At 38.8% G+C, this 15,849-nt stretch overlaps 1 protein-coding gene across 25 annotated transcripts in view; it reads left to right on the top strand.

Annotated features, from left to right (window-relative positions):
- The window catches only part of LDB3 (LIM domain binding 3), a 214,824-nt gene that overhangs the window by 125,251 nt on the left and 73,724 nt on the right, over positions 1-15,849 (top strand). For 18 of the 25 annotated variants that reach the window (XM_034777357.1, XM_034777369.1, XM_034777380.1 and 15 more), the window contains 2 exons: positions 3,242-3,411; positions 3,818-3,854. In XM_034777357.1, the coding sequence (XP_034633248.1) occupies positions 3,242-3,411; positions 3,818-3,854 (207 nt within the window). Of the gene's footprint in view, positions 1-3,241; positions 3,412-3,817; positions 3,855-7,863; positions 8,372-15,849 lie in introns of those variants that run through there. The other 7 variants (XM_034777379.1, XM_034777376.1, XM_034777377.1 and 4 more) reach the window with 2 other exon arrangements.

Here is a 15,849-nt window from a genome sequence, read left to right as displayed (position 1 = left end):
ATCCATCATAATACTAGAACAAAGCAATGTAAGCAGGGGATTTAGCAAAATGAACCTGGCTATTTGTCCATGACCCAAATGCTAGTACTGCCACAGTAACACATAGCTGATAGTTGAAGTCAGCAGTACCATCCATGAACTGGGTTTTATTATCCAGTATCCATCATTCTGCAGCTGTGAAATTTGCAATCAAACAGAGCATTGTTTTAAGCTCCAGCAGGATCAAAATGTAAGTCGGGATATAAAGTTAATCATCTGTTAGCCAGTAATAGGCAGCCAGTCATCCATTACAGTAAAAAAGCAAAAGATGCTGCTTACTCAGTAGAAAAATGAACATATAAAGTGTAGTTGGAAACATGAAAATGTTACCATCTAATTGGAAACCTTTATTAAATCATTTGCTGTGAGGAATACAATGTTATTTATATTTTTTATTTTCATGCTTCTCTTGGAGAGTAGTTTGAGGGGTGAGACGTGGCGATTGAATGACTATAATGTAGGCTTCATTTCTTTCCTTTCTATTCACATTACAAAATTTCTTCATTAGTCCTTATACTAAGGCTGTTTCTGATATAAGGCTTGATTCACTAGTGCCTCAGTGGAAGGTGTAATTTATACCTCCCTGCATTAGCAAGGCCTACTGCTCCACATGGAAAATTCAGTTAAAGGAGGCTGATGCTGTCCCTCCCCTATTTTCCCTCAGGGTCTCCAAGGGGATGAGGATGAGGGAAGGATGCAGCTTTAGTTTACAGCTGGAGCCACACAGGAGCTCTGCTGGTGGAGACTACAGAGGGGATGCTCAGAATCAGTGCTACCTTTGCAAGATGAACTAGTCCCCCAATGTTCCCACACCTGTCAGCACTTAGGCTAAGTCTACCCTACCCGCCTGAATCGGCGGGTAGAAATTGATCTCTGATCAATTTATCAGGGATCGAATTATCACGTCTCGTCGGGACGCAACAATCCATCCCCGAATCGACGCGCTTACTCCACCAGCGGAGGTAGGAGTAAGCGCTGTCGATGGGGAGCCGCAGAGGTCAATTTTGCCGCCGTCCTCACAGCGAGGTAAGTCGGCGCCGATACGTCGAATTCAGCTACGCTATTCGCTATTCGCGTAGCTGAATTTGCGTATCTTAAATCAAACCCCCCCCCCCCCCGTAATGAAGACCTGCCCTTAGATACCATGGTGATGGAAAGAAGGTAGACACCGAAAGTGAGGTTATAGCTTCTTTCTGTTCTTGCACTCTTCCAACTGGGCAGACGTTCCAGCTCACCTCTGGGCACTGTAGCAGGGTTTATCCTGGTTGAAGCCATTTTATGGGCATAATCTAATTTATGGTCCAACAGTGAAAAATTAGTCCATTATGTTAAGAATGTTCCCCTTTTGTGTAAGAAGTGCAAAAGAATAGGAACTGTAAGCTTAGTGTGCTGCTTCCTAGCATTCTGTCGGATCCTCAGGAAAGATGGAAGGTAGCATATCCTGGGGAGGGGGAGGGAGGAAGGAACAGCTGCAAATACCCCCTTTAGAGGTGGGTCCATAGGGGGGTCATATACATTATAGTGCTCTTTCAAACTGGCTTATATAGGGAATAGGGATCCATGGCATATTTAAATACAGTGTTTCCAAGTCCCTTGTCAGGGTGGTTATGCACTGGAATAAATTGCCTAGGGAGGTTGTGGAATCTCCATCACTGGAGATTTTTAAGAGCAGGTTAGACAAACACCTCTCAGGGATGGTCTAGATAATACTTATTCCTGCCACGAGTGCAGGGGACTGGACTAGATGACCTCTCGAGGTCCCTTCCAGTCCTATGATTCTGTAATTCTATTCTGACATGAAACACACACATCCCCATGCTATTTGCAGATACAAATCCATTGATATGGTTTATATTATGCTATGCTGAGAGCGCCAGTAATTGGCAATACTTTTTCCTGTGGCAAATTATTTTATTGTCTGCACAGTGTCATACCAGTTACTTTGGCTTTTCCCTGACTCCTCTCACATTGTCAAACCACACCCCCATTTTTGCTTTTTGTGGGTCTTCTCTAGAGAATTGTATCTTGCCAAGTAGGAAGTTTGGGCAACTGCCTAGGTTTTAGAGGAAAGTTTTATAACAGGTGGCTGCTGTGATTCCTTGCTCTTTATAGCAGGGAGCTCATTGGACAATATGGCCCTTAATTTTTAAAATAGCTTTTCTCAATTTTCATGACATCGAGCATGCCACTTTCAAAGCTCTGTAAGGCACTGATCATACAGTTACAATGTAAATCATTCACTTCAGAAATAATCTTGTATTTAGAGGAGTCCTGGAGCCAAGGTATGACATGACTGCACACATCACCATCAATGTATGTATCTGCAGCTCTATTAATATTAAATTTAACTGCACACTATGCAAAAGTTATTTTGATGAGAAAAAAAACTATTAAATTACCATGTCTACTTCCAACTTGCATCATAAATCAAATTAGAGGTTAACTCAATTGGTGCTTTAGGGTGTCATATGAACTTTTCTAGTTTGAGCTCTAGGTATGCAAAACTGAATGGTTCTTCCTATATAGTCCATGCAAGGTCATCAGAGAGATCATAAACATTAGGTATAGTTTAATAATGAAGGTTTGAAATATGAAATAACTAGAGAAGTGTCTGAGCCTCAAGTTCGAATCCAGATTTTCTAATGTTCTGAAGTGTTTGGATTCAGCGTTTTGGTACCAGCCTACCTCTGGAAAGAATTAAAAAATCTGCACTAAATTAACTTTTTATAATCAAAATATATTTTCTCCTTTTCAGTGTAACCATAAAATGATCCATTTCCACAACTGCAAGAATATACTCTAGGGTCAGTTAATTAGTTCCACAACATGAGGCACTAACTATGCACAATTATAGGGGTAACAATACTCAATTAGTCCAGTAATCTTGACTTGCTGACCATCCTTTATTGTTTTATATTGATTTATTACTACCACAATCTTGTGGCTGTGTTGGCTTAGGGGTCATGGACAGACTGGCAAACATTTTGGTTTGAATAATAATAATATGGAATGTTAAAGACAAAGTGAACTGAAATGTTCTCAATTCACATGTTTTTGATCTACTGTAATTTGTTTATTTCTTAGGCAAATGGGTATTTTCAAAAACAATATTTTTGGTTTTTGTTGTTGGTTGTTTTGGAGTAGAAACTGCAACATGAGGTGGGATGTGCTGTTTTATAATGAGCCCTTTTCTGCATTTCAGTAGCCTTCCTGTTAAAGATCCTCACATAGATAGTGCCTCTCCGGTGTATCAGGCTGTGCTTAAAACTCAGAACAAGTCTGAGGATGAGCTTGACGACTGGACTCGCCGTTCTGCCAATCTGCAGTCCAAGTCTTTCCGCATCCTTGCCCAGATGACCGGAACGGAGTACAGTAAGTCAAGCAATGAAGCCCCAAATTTGTTTTTAGATTAATTTTATTTTTCTTTCCTCTTTTATACACTAGCTGTTGAGTCTCAAAGATGACTCACTTCCTTCAGTAAACCTCCCCAATGTGGGCTAAACTCACAAAGCTCTGAATCTAGTTAATCAGCCACGAGTACTATTCTTTTATTGTGGTGAGTGCTAATAATAATCATTAACTAAACAAGATCCTGTAAATTCCACTGAAGCCAGAGTTGCTCCTGCTCACTTTATATCTCTGTATGACCTAATGGTGGAAAGCTGCCATGCTTATCCCCTTAGATTGTATTTTCTTTTATGCTTTTCTGGTAACCTGGAGTTGGATTGTGGGCCTCATCTAGTAGGTTTTTTTAATGGAAACATTTTCATTTCTGCAGTGCAAGACCCGGATGAAGAAGCCCTGAGGAGATCAAGGTAGGCAACTAGCAGCAGGCATTATGGCCTTCTCCTTACTGATAACCAATACCTAATGCTCTAAAATGGCATTAATATGAAAATACAAAACTAGATTTTTTTCTTAAATATTCTAACACATTTACTCAACAATCACTAAAATGAAAATGCTGTTGGCTTAGAAATCTGCAAGAAGTGCTTGATTGAAAAGATAACAATGTGACAGTTAGGTGTAATACAGTACAAAATCCTGGAATGAGTACTCAATCTTGCAAGCTCTTTGCACATGGAATTCCCATTGACTTCAGTGGGAGTGCTGTTTGTGCTGGGCTCATAGGATCAGACCCTATGTGACTGCATTCAATTCTGTAACTGGCTGAAAATATATGATGTTGTGGTAGTGTTGAAATTTAATGAGCAATTTATTTGGATGATCCTGTGATTGGCACTTGATTCAGCTGACATGATATAGTAATGTAGTTGTTTCCAATTATAGACATGGAATAATCATCACCTGAATATATTTTATGTGAAACAGAAAAAAAATGATTTTTTTTTTTAGATAATACACAGTATGAGGATACAGGACTGCTTTTGCTACTGGAGAAAAGTACATATCCATTTTCAAATGTTCTGCCAGTAAGGATTTTACACATTCCTAGGCTCATAAACTGTAAGGCTGTTACAAACAGTTATGATCATCTAGTCTGACTTCTGCATAACACAAGCCATAGATTTTACCCAGAGATTTCTACATCTAGTTCAGCAACTTGTGATTGAACTAGAGTGTATGGGGTCCTAGCCTGATGTATTCTATTTACATATTCCACATCCCTATCTTGCCAAAAATATTTTAAACAGCTTGTTTAGTTTGTGATCTGTCTGGTATTTTGCCCACTCAGTGTTTAAATTGTGTTATTATGAAATGGATTATATGCAAGGTTTTGGACTGTTGATCCTTCTGCACCTAGTAAGGTAGGGTTACAAATGATGAGTCGATGAGCAAAACACGTATCTTTTTACTTACAATATGAAAATACAAATCCAAGGGATATATTTTCAACTGGATGTATTTCCCATCCAGGTTCCACAACAGTTCATTGAAAGTTGCGTAGCTAGATGCCTACATATCAGTTTGAGACTGTGCCACCCTTGCACTAAATTCTGTCCTCAAATATGCCAACACAATTCCTGTTGATCTCATTATAAGTCTCGATTCAGCAAGTGTGTACTGAAGTCCTGTTAACTTCAATGGAACTTAATACAAATCCTGCCGTATCCAAACAAACACTATGTACAGGAAGGACCTTTACTAGAACTAAATTCTGTCTGCTAATGCAAGGGCTTGGTTTGTGGGCAGAATGTAGACTGTCATGAGCTTTAGCTGTGGTCCATAAATAGAAGATGCATATAGAAAGGCCTGGGTGTTGAAAAAAAACACTTGGAATTGGATAGATTTTTAAAAGACTAATTGGTTAATAACACATAAGTCTGCACCAGGGATCAGCAACCTTTGGCACGCGCCTCGCCAGGGTAAGCACCCTGGTGGGCCGGGCCGGTTTGTTTACCTGCCGCGTCCGCAGGTTCGGCCGATCGCAGCTCCCACTGTGCGCGGTTCACTGTCCCAGGCCAATGGGGGCGGCGGGAAGCAGTGGCCAGCACATCCCTCAGCCCACACTGCTTCCCACAACCCCCATTGGCCTGGAACGGTGAACCGCATGTTTTGGAAGGCATGGAAGGAGGGAGTGACATATTTACAGCATGCTCCCCTCTTCTTCTGCCCTCTTACCCAATACAGCAGAAAGCCCTCCACAGGGTCCTAGTTACAAAAGGTCAGAGGTATAAACGGGTGTGCATTATGCTAAGCTCCACCCCCAGGCTCCCAGCAGCATAAATTACTGTAGACAGAGCCTGCAGCATTGTACATTGCTACTCTTTCATGGTTTGAAATCCACAGTGGGGGTTTCTGGGGCAGCCAAAGGCGAAGGAATCCCCTGGAAGTACAAATACTGCAGGAGTCTTTGCAGTTCTTTAGCGATCCATTGGTTTGAGCTGTATATCAGACTGTCAGATGCCATCCCTGATGGAAAAGTTTCATGTACACATAAGTTAAAATGTCAGAATTCTCATGTAATGGAGAATTTTGGTCGAAAGTCATGCCTGCCAAGAATGCTCTCTTCTCTCTCGTGCTTTTCCTCTCTTCTCTGTGTATCAGCTTTGTTCGGTGTGAACAATAATAAGGGTTGAGTCAAACTTAGTGGTAGCTCCATGTCTACTTTTTCTTTTAGACATTTTCAAAGAAGGAAAACACAAGTAATTTTCCTATTTTTTTAATGCAAGTGTTCACCCCTAGACTTGGTGCCTATTGTCACAGATACTGGCATGTACTCTGAACAGAGCCCATAATGTGCAGGAATTTTCAGATGGCAAAATGCCTGTTTCTTAATATAATAATGAGTGTGTTTTATGACTCTTTTGTTCAAGTTAAACTGGCAGCCACACTGGCACATGTGGCAATGGATGAAAGGCACTTTGAGGTACTTTTGATGTAAGATTACCATTTGTTATGAAACCTTTCCTTTGCATTGGGATTGTTATGAATCTTTTGTTGAAAAATTGATAAGTAATTTGTCTGTCGCCAGTAAAACAGACATCTCTTGAATTAATACCCTTCCGTATGTGGAGATGGAGGGATATAACTTCAAAAAAATGAGGGATTTCTTAAACTTCATGATTCCTATTAAATCCAGTTGAAGCTGCACAGCTACCACCCTGCACATTGCTTTGAAAAAATACCTCTCAAAGTTGCAGCATCACAGCTAGGGGTATTCTGAATAATTTTATTTTTATAAGCATAAAGTGGCATTTGAGAAATCGTACATCAACAGAGTCCCTTAGAAGTGTTATTTGTATCATATTATGCTGTTAGAAACTGAAGGATTAGAAAAGTTAAAGTACTTGTCACCATTTACTCTGTGGGGTTTTTTTTTGGGGGGGGGGGGGGGGGGGGTGTTTGTTTGTTTGTGCTTTGTAAAGCTTGGAGAGTGAAACTAGCCTGGTCTGTTTATTTTCTTTTTCTCTAATCAGTTTCACTCTCTGGCTCTCCTGCATTAATACAGTGGTTTTGTGTTTGGATATCAGCCTTTCAGGAGAAATGAACATGTCTGCTTTGAAACAAACACATGCACAAATCATGTGAACATTTTAATTTCCAATAGGTTTTGTAAAGTTCTCTTCTCTGCTCCATCGCACCCCTTTGTTTATATTTTTAACTTAAAAAACCTGGGGCCTAAACCAGAGGACAGTATCCAGAAAAGATCCAACCCTGAAAGAAGTAGAACACCACCTGTGAGGTGCTGAGTGCCCTTCTCTCCCATTGAAGTTGATGGGAGTTGAGAATGCTTAGATATTGAAAGGAAGTGATCAGCACTACACAGATTCTGGCTCTGTGTTGTTCTGTTTTTAACTCAAATGTCTGGAGATACTTATTTAAATACCAACATTTGCAGGATTTCAGGTTCTCGTTGCTTAATCTCTAACAAAAGCAAAAAAGCTAAGAGGAAACATTGCTCAAATTTGCAGCCGATGGTCCTTATAAGAAAAGATATAGGCTGACCTAGATATTATAGGATAGGAAATGTTTGCATTGATTTTGTCTTGTACAATGTTGACTTTCACTTCCTGCTCAGCTGGAAAAAATACTGAGAGTCTGCTGGCAGGAAAACAGTAGAATTATGCTGAGAATTTCTAGCAAAAGCAGCCCTGTCAAACAAAACCAAAACCAAGGAATACAAATTTGTTATATTTCAGCTCAAAAATACAAATCTAAAAAGCTTTCCAAAATTTCTCTGGAAAAGGATCACCCAGCCTAGTTTGCCTTTATTTTGGGAGGTAATGTAAATCCAAATAAATTGCCATTGCCCTAGTTATAAAGCAGGGGAGTAGTGGCCACATTCCCTAACCCCTTTCTTTCTCCCTTCTCTCTCTCTCTCTGTCTTTTTCTTTCTCTCTCTCTTTCTCCATGCCACAGGGAAAGGTTTGAAACGGAACGTAACAGCCCACGCTTTGCCAAATTGCGCAACTGGCATCACGGCCTATCGGCGCAAATCCTTAATGTTAAAAGTTAAAAACCCATGTGTAACAAATAAATGTGCAAGATATAAAATTACACTAAATAATTAACTGCTTTCCTGAGTTAGAACCTGTGGGTATCATATATATACATACACAGTAAAGACATAAGATAGGGGGTTTTCTCTGAGTGCCTGCCTTTATTGTTTTCTGTTGCTAGCCTGATATTTCTCCACTCTCACCAAAAAAAAAGAACAAAAAAAAACCCAGACCTACAAATGATCTTCAATGTAAAGTGGAATTCTTTTTGCCTTCTGATAAAATATAATTTTAAAGTAATGATGGGGGAAAGATGTAGCCATTGTACTTTATTTAAATACAAAGAGCAACAAGAGAAATGATTGTCAGATTTTCTTGGGTGTTGAGGGGAGATATACCTTTCCAGAGAGTATGACTGCTGTAAGAAAGTCAAATTGGAGCTAGATAGTTGGGAAGAAAAACTTACTAAGCCTAGCTGAAAGGTTCTAAATACATAGTCCTTTTAATTTCTTTCAATATTTAAAAAATGTTTCAGATAAGACCGTAGATGTGATAAGTTTATTTTTCTTGAATGTGCTATATTGTTAAGAGTCACTGCTGGCAACATTGCTTATAGTTTTCCCTTTGAAAACAGAATTTGTCTTGGGGAGAAAGATAGAGGTGGAATGTGGCAGCTGTGAGACTGTGAAGAAAAGGGGATTAGGTGACACTTCGTTAGAGATGGCTTAGAAGTAAAAAGAATATATGAGACAATCCATGTACTAAGTTTTTAAAAGCATGTTGTAAGTTTCAAGCAAAGTGCTGCTCATTCTGTATTGCTCTTGTTTTGATCCCTCACTTTTTTCTGTATATAGCAGCATGCTTTATCTGAAATAAAAGGATTTCAAAAACTAAAGTAATGATGTGCCTGTTTTAAACAAATACTTTACTCTGGAAAATAAAATAAACCTTGGAAGTATATCAGAAGGAGAGGAAATGTTCTGTCCACAATAGAGAACATTGTCAATAACCTTTTCCCAATTAAACATAATTCTTACAGATCTCAAAATGATCTGAATTAGAAAGCTCGGTGTAGCCTGTATAAAAGGACAAGAATAGAACTGAACACACAAATTCTGAGTAACAAAAGAAAACAGGATATTTTTGTGGATTTTGGAGGGGGAATTATAATAATTGCACAAATTCCTTTGGTAGTCTGCATTCTCTGAGGTGTTGCTAATATTGACTTAGTACATACCTGCTGTGTTGACACGTGGGTCATTGCTGGGGGTTAGAATGAGGTAGCTTTGTTTCAACAAGTATATTGCAAGCATTGCAACAATAATTTTATTTTAAAATATATAATCTATAGTAGTTGTTTTTTAAAATGCCATAACTATTTTTAAATAATCACCATGCCAATCCAATTACAAATTAAGCCATATTATAAATATTTATTAATAATTTTAACTATGGAAATGCCAAGGGCCAGATTCTGATCTCATTCACATCGGTGTAAATCCAGAGTAACTCCACTAAAGTTAACACAATTATTCTGGATTTTCCCAGGGTGTCACTGAGAGGAGAATCTGGTTCAAATAAGTGAAAGTCTATTTCACATAGAAGATTTATATAGCATTTAAAATATCAATATATAATTTAGTGTATTCATTTATTTAAAAATGATAAATATTTCAAAGCTAAAATATTTTGCGTCTAGTTTAAGATTGAAGTAAATCACTTCTGAATTATTAATCCCAGAGTTTAAATGTTAATAGGAATTGAATGCACTTACTATCAAAACACTGTAATGTATTTGGTTTTGTTAGTACTGGCGGGTGCCACTGATAATGACAGGACTAATGCCCAGAATTTAAGTGCTTTATATCTAAACATAATTCTCAGTCTTTGTAGATGTTTGAATAATCCGAAAAATGAGACGTATAATGTATCATAACAGTAACTGAAAGAAGGGATTAGTCTCCTCCAGTTCTTAAATGCACATACGACCTGCTTAATTACCAGAGCCAGATTCAGGGGAGGCAACCAGTTAGTGAGTCAAGGGGGCATTAGAAATAGTTGTCCTTCTGTTCCCTGGAAAACATGCAGAAAACATAAACATAAACTAAATAATCTCTAAATTATCAGCATTTAATTCTTTAATTGTTTGTATAGGGCTCATGTAAAATTTTTTAGAAAAATGTAACTCTTCTAAGGTTTGAAATGTAATTCTAGAAATCAGAGATGATAAAGACCTATTACTGAACATAATCCATCCCCCATTACTCATGCAAAATTATTTCATATAACACATAGTCTAATGTTTTGTTCAGTCCCATTTTAACAGACCCAAATAATGGGTCATATTCATAAAACCATTTGGAAACCAAATAAAATTATTTCTGTATTTTTTCTTTTACCAATTTATTTTAAAAGGAAAATTCCTTACAAAAATAAAAATAAAATTCTGTACTTCAATTAATGTTTAGATTATGTCACAAACCATCAAAAGCCAGAAAAGCCAAGCTAAAGCAGTTTTATGTCATTAACAGATCTTCCGCTTTTTCCTTGTGATTGGGAATTAGGTTTCGACTGTGAAGTGGAGAAGTTAGGCCAGGAGTTGCCTTCTTACTCAGTCCCACTGCTCGAGAAAGTAATGGACAGAGAACTGATGAAAATTTGCAGGGGGCATCATAAAGCGACCAGCCTTGTGATTAAGGCGAGCTCTAGCCTGGATGGGCTCCATCACTAACTTATGCAGATTTTCTTAGTTTATAGTACCTTGCAGGTGTATCTGTCTGTCTTTAGGGTATAGTCTAAAGAGTGATTGTTTTGTTCAGTGGAGGAATGTTGGTGACAGTGCAGCAGGCTAGCTTCAAAGAATTGTTTTGTAAAGAGCCCCCATCCCAAATAAGAAGATAAAATATAGCATGTGGGCAATGATATCCCAACAGTCTTGCCCCAAAAAGCCCAATGTTTTTAAACATTTAATGAAGATACAGCCAAGGAAACTAGGAAATCAAAACCAAAAGGCCTTCCAGGTAAATCTGCTTGTCTGGTTATGGCACAGGGAAATGCTCATTTTCTGCTGTGGTCTAAGCCTGTTTGATCCCAACTAATCTGTTTCCTAAATGCCCTTGTTTTGCCCTCTACTCAAATGCTCTCTCTCTTATCCTCTTCCAGTGACTAGACTTGCAGCAGGAATACTGACTGCATGCAGTGCATGCTGGTACGGCAAGTGTGTGTTTGTAAGAAACCAGGCTTAAGAACCTGACCTCTCATGCTTCCTGCATGAATGGATGACAAGAGAGGAGATGCTCTGGGGCTACTTTCCTTACTTGCCCCTTCTCACACCCTGCCTATGTGGGAAGGATTTTAAGCTTTTGCTATATAGTGAATCAGTGAAGAGGTCACTTTCTCTAAAACATGGTTTCTCAGGCACTGTGTGTGAGACAAGTTGGAATTGTATTTGTTCAGTAAGGAGAGATGGGTATGATGGGACCATTTTAGCACTGCTGGAAATTCAAATACTTCTATATTAGAACTGCGTCTGAATTCTTCATGCAAAGATAGCAGACGTGAGACATTATAGCATACTCAAACTTGGGTTCCTACAAGAGATAGTTTAAATCTCATTCGGTCAAATTCTTCCGTGATGTAGTTCCACTGACTTTACTGAGCTTGCAGTAGGGATGAATTTGACCCATTAAATGCAATAAGTACAGTGGAGTTAAGTCAGTATATCTGTATCACTCATTGACTGGGACCTGTCACTGTAGTTTCAGCAACTACCTGGATGTCTTGCACACAATTTTGCTTGTAAACGTGACAAGCTAGAATTTGATGTGTTAACAACCAGTACTAACTCTGTGAATATATTGAATATCTGGCTGTGGTGCCGTCATTGGTCAGGCACTCAGGACCTCCCCTTCTCAATGTTCTATCACAGTTTCCAGCCCCATTCTTGAAAATGAATATACCCAAATCCCACTCTCAGTTGTAAGAACCTGTGTCCCATTTAAGCTGGTAAGAGCCTTCTGACACACCCAAATCAAGACAAGCACCTTGATCCCCTTTCCTCATTTGCTAAAATCTCCAATTGTTAGCACTCTCTGACCCTGCCCAATTGCCAAATCTTCCCATCCAGGAATATGCTATGTAGACTACTGAAATCCTTCAGTGGACCGATGTCTTATTTCACAGAGGGTCTCACAAAAACAAAGCCAGTTGTGTAACTAATTCCATCATGCAGGGTACCTAAGTAGAATCAGGAAATAATGAGAATTTCATCAGTTTTATCTTGTGCCATCCCCTCTCACATAAGAGTTTCAGTGACCTAAGAATAGTGAATAACCTTGATTGTTTCTGGTTAATGTGGAAACCTGGTTGATGTCAGAGAAGGAAACTAGACCAAAGCTGGTGGCAAAGTGGCACCACAAACTGTTACTCTGGTAGTTTTGTGGGAACAATGAATTTATGGCCACTTGTTTCCATGCCACCCCTTCTGGAAAGATGCCATGATCCAGGACAGTGTTGATGATTATTTGTAATCTGTCCAAGTAATATTCATTTAAAATGAGGAATCCATACAAGGTTAACAAAAAGAGTGAACCCATCCTCAAAACTGTCTGTAGAGGGGAGCACATGTAAGCCAACAAACCTCGTCATAGCTCTAGGTCCACCATTACTGTCTGTGGATTGAACTGCATTGGAAAAGAAAAGACTGTTCTTCACCTGTCTTTGTCTTCTACATTCTCCTGTTTACCACTGACCCTTCCTGCATGGACTGTAGTTTTAGTTTAATTTTCATTGGTCTCTCCAGTGCAAGTTTTTTGTGTGTGGGTGCATGTGTGTGTCCTTCCATTGATGTTGGTAGCTAACCAAGATCTCACTGTAGCAATACTGCATTTCTCTGTGGATTGTCTGAATCCTTGTGTTGCCCTCAGTATGGTAAGGGAGAATTAGTTCTTGAATGTACTAAGTGTTACATCAAGCATGTCTAATCCAGAGCTTTTCAAACTGTGCTCTGTGGAGAATCGGTAGTTCACAGAGCATTGGCTAGTAGTGCATGGAGAGCTGGCTGATCATATAGTACTGGGCTCCTCTTTATTACTCCCAGCTGCTAAATTGCATTAAAGACAGCTAAAAATGTACTAAATAGTTGCCTAATATTTTCCATGTAAGTAATTGCTGTAGTTGCTACAGGAATATCATGCAATTACAAATGGAAGGGAGAAAAAGTAAGAGAATTCACAAGACAATCTCTATATTAAATGTGATCTGTGTTACGAAATAATTTGAAAACCACTGTTCTAATCCACACCATTCAGTGTTTGGCTTAGAAATTGGTGAAATTGAAAATTATCTGAGGCAGAGCATGAAATTTAGGCCAATAGTGAGCAGAGAAAGTATAAAGTACGTTAGAACTTTTTATTCATGCCCATTTATTTTTAAAGAATTATCACTCATCACTAAGACGTATTGGAACTGATTCTTTTCCCTCTTACACTGGTGTAAATCAGGAGTCAATGGAGTCATGGTGGTGAGAGGGGAATTGGGTCCAATTATGCGTTCTCTAGATTTGAACATTGGCTCTCATTTATCTGCAGCTGTCACAGATGTAAAACTAAGCCCTGATGCTGCAATTGGATCCACGGTAGGAGATCTCTATGGCTCACCCAAGGCGGAAGTAGCCCCTCAAGCAGATCCAATTGCAGGATTGGGGCCTTATATTTCTATATGAGATGGGTGGATAAAGAGAAGAGCTATCGGAAGTGAATTTCTTTGCTTCTCTGAAATGCATTCTGGGCACATTTCAAACTCCTTCTCTTATTCATAATTTTGCAAGCAAAACCGCTTACTAAAGTAACCTGATAAGATATACTGATTAGTGCTCAAAACCTGACTGATACCAAATGTTTTCAAATAAAAGTTAGGACACATATACTTGCATGCAGAATTTGTATATATAAATCTTGGAAAGGAATTTAAGGCTGTATCTTACACATATTATGCAATTGCATCTCTTCCAACAATTCTAGACCTGTTACATGGCTATGTCCTAACACTACAGCATATTTATGAATGGCACCAAAAACACACACGACAGTTGCTTTAATTTATTTCAGTACTGGCTGTTGGGCAAATACAGAATTGATTGCTATGTTCTTCACCGAATGTATAGTAATTTTTTCCTCTTCTGTGTTGGCTCAGTCTGCGCTAACCAGGATGCTTTCTAAGAGAGCAATATTTCCCTAAGGTAGACTTGCAAGCAGACTTACTGGCAGGATAAACTGCAATCAGTTTTAGAATAGGTTGCTCTACTCTCTTAACTGCAGTGGCTGAGAAAGAGACACTGGCTTTCCTCTTCCCCCCATTTTCTGATCACTAAAGTCATAAACTAAACCAGCATGTTAATCACTGTAACTTTCAGCCTTTTGTCCTCTCCTGTTGACTGTTTTTTCCTTCATGTTTTGTGCTGTCTTTGTTGTCAAGATTACAGTTACAATAATACAACTTCAAGAAATATAGGGATAAACATTAGCACTTCTTTGTAGTTTTGTGCTCATGGTGTCATGGAACAATCCCTACTCAGACATAGGAACAACCACATTAGATCAGAACACAGGTCCAGTCTAGTCCAGTATCCTATCCCTGATCATGCCCAGTACCAGATACTTTGGAGGAAGGTACAAGAAATCCTCTGGTAGGCAATGATGAAATAACTTGCCCACAGGGAAAGTTTCTTCCTAACCTCCATCAAATATTCACAGACAATTCTCCTTGTATTGTTACTTCTAACAAGGAAATCTAACTTGCAGACAAATATTTTTATGATAAAATAAGAAAACAATAAAGGATAAATAAACTATATAAAGGAAAAACAGGAAATTTATTAAGGATCAGATTTTCAGCAAACATCTAGCATATTCTGTCTTTCCATTTATTGACATGGGATTTATGTATGTAATGCCCATAAGCATCCCGGTTATCAATGGGAACATAGAACCTTTAATTGCTAGAAATGTAGAACCTGGTAATTTATCATTGTACTTTTCAGTTGTTTTATCTTCAAACCAGGCACCTCATCCTGTGCTGTGGCAGGTAGGACAGAAGACTACTTACTGGTCATAGAGCAGAATACTGACAAAGGACTAGCCCTCTCATCTTCTCGCCCCTTTCGCATACTCTGTGTTTAGGGTCCAGTCTCACAAGAGGTGCTGAGTATGCTCAATCCCCACTGACTTCAAAGATGGGGGATATTTTAAGATACTGGATTGGGATTCAGAACAGCTTGATTCAGTTTCTAGCCTTGCCACAGACTTTGTGTGTGACAACAAGCAAATTACTCAGGGTCTAATTTTCAGAGGTGCTGAGCACCAACACCTCCAGTTGGAGTCTATAGGAGATGCAGGTACTCAGCACCTCTGAAAATTGGGTCCTTAATCTCGTTCCACTTCAATTCTTCCTCTGTTATACTGCAATAATACTTCCCTACTGCACAGGAATGCTGTGAGGATAAATTCAGTAATGTTTATGTAGCACTCAGATATTACACTGATAGCACCCTAAAAGTACCTGCAGAGAGAAAACATGAAGGCTCCTAGGAAGCCTTCAGCACCTTGCATAATCAGGCCTTTACTATGTATAAGGTGCCCAATCTCTGAGCTTGTGACAATGAGGGAAAGAGCCCTTCAGCTGAATTTAAAATGCTTGGATATGAAGAAATAGCCACTGAATCACATACCATATTCAATTAAATGGTGCTGAGATATTTAAAAGAACATTTTCAGATTTAAAATAATGTTTTTAAGAAGGAAAGTCTTCACTCAAGTTGCTTGTACTACTTTAGATTATTACAAATGAAAGACTTTTTAAAGAATCCTAATTCACATCTCACCATTTACTGTATTGGGCTTGTGGACCT

This window comes from Trachemys scripta, chromosome 7, assembly GCF_013100865.1.
Source record: "Trachemys scripta elegans isolate TJP31775 chromosome 7, CAS_Tse_1.0, whole genome shotgun sequence".
Taxonomy (NCBI): Eukaryota; Metazoa; Chordata; order Testudines; family Emydidae; genus Trachemys; species Trachemys scripta.
This window is presented reverse-complemented; position numbering and strand designations above follow the sequence as displayed.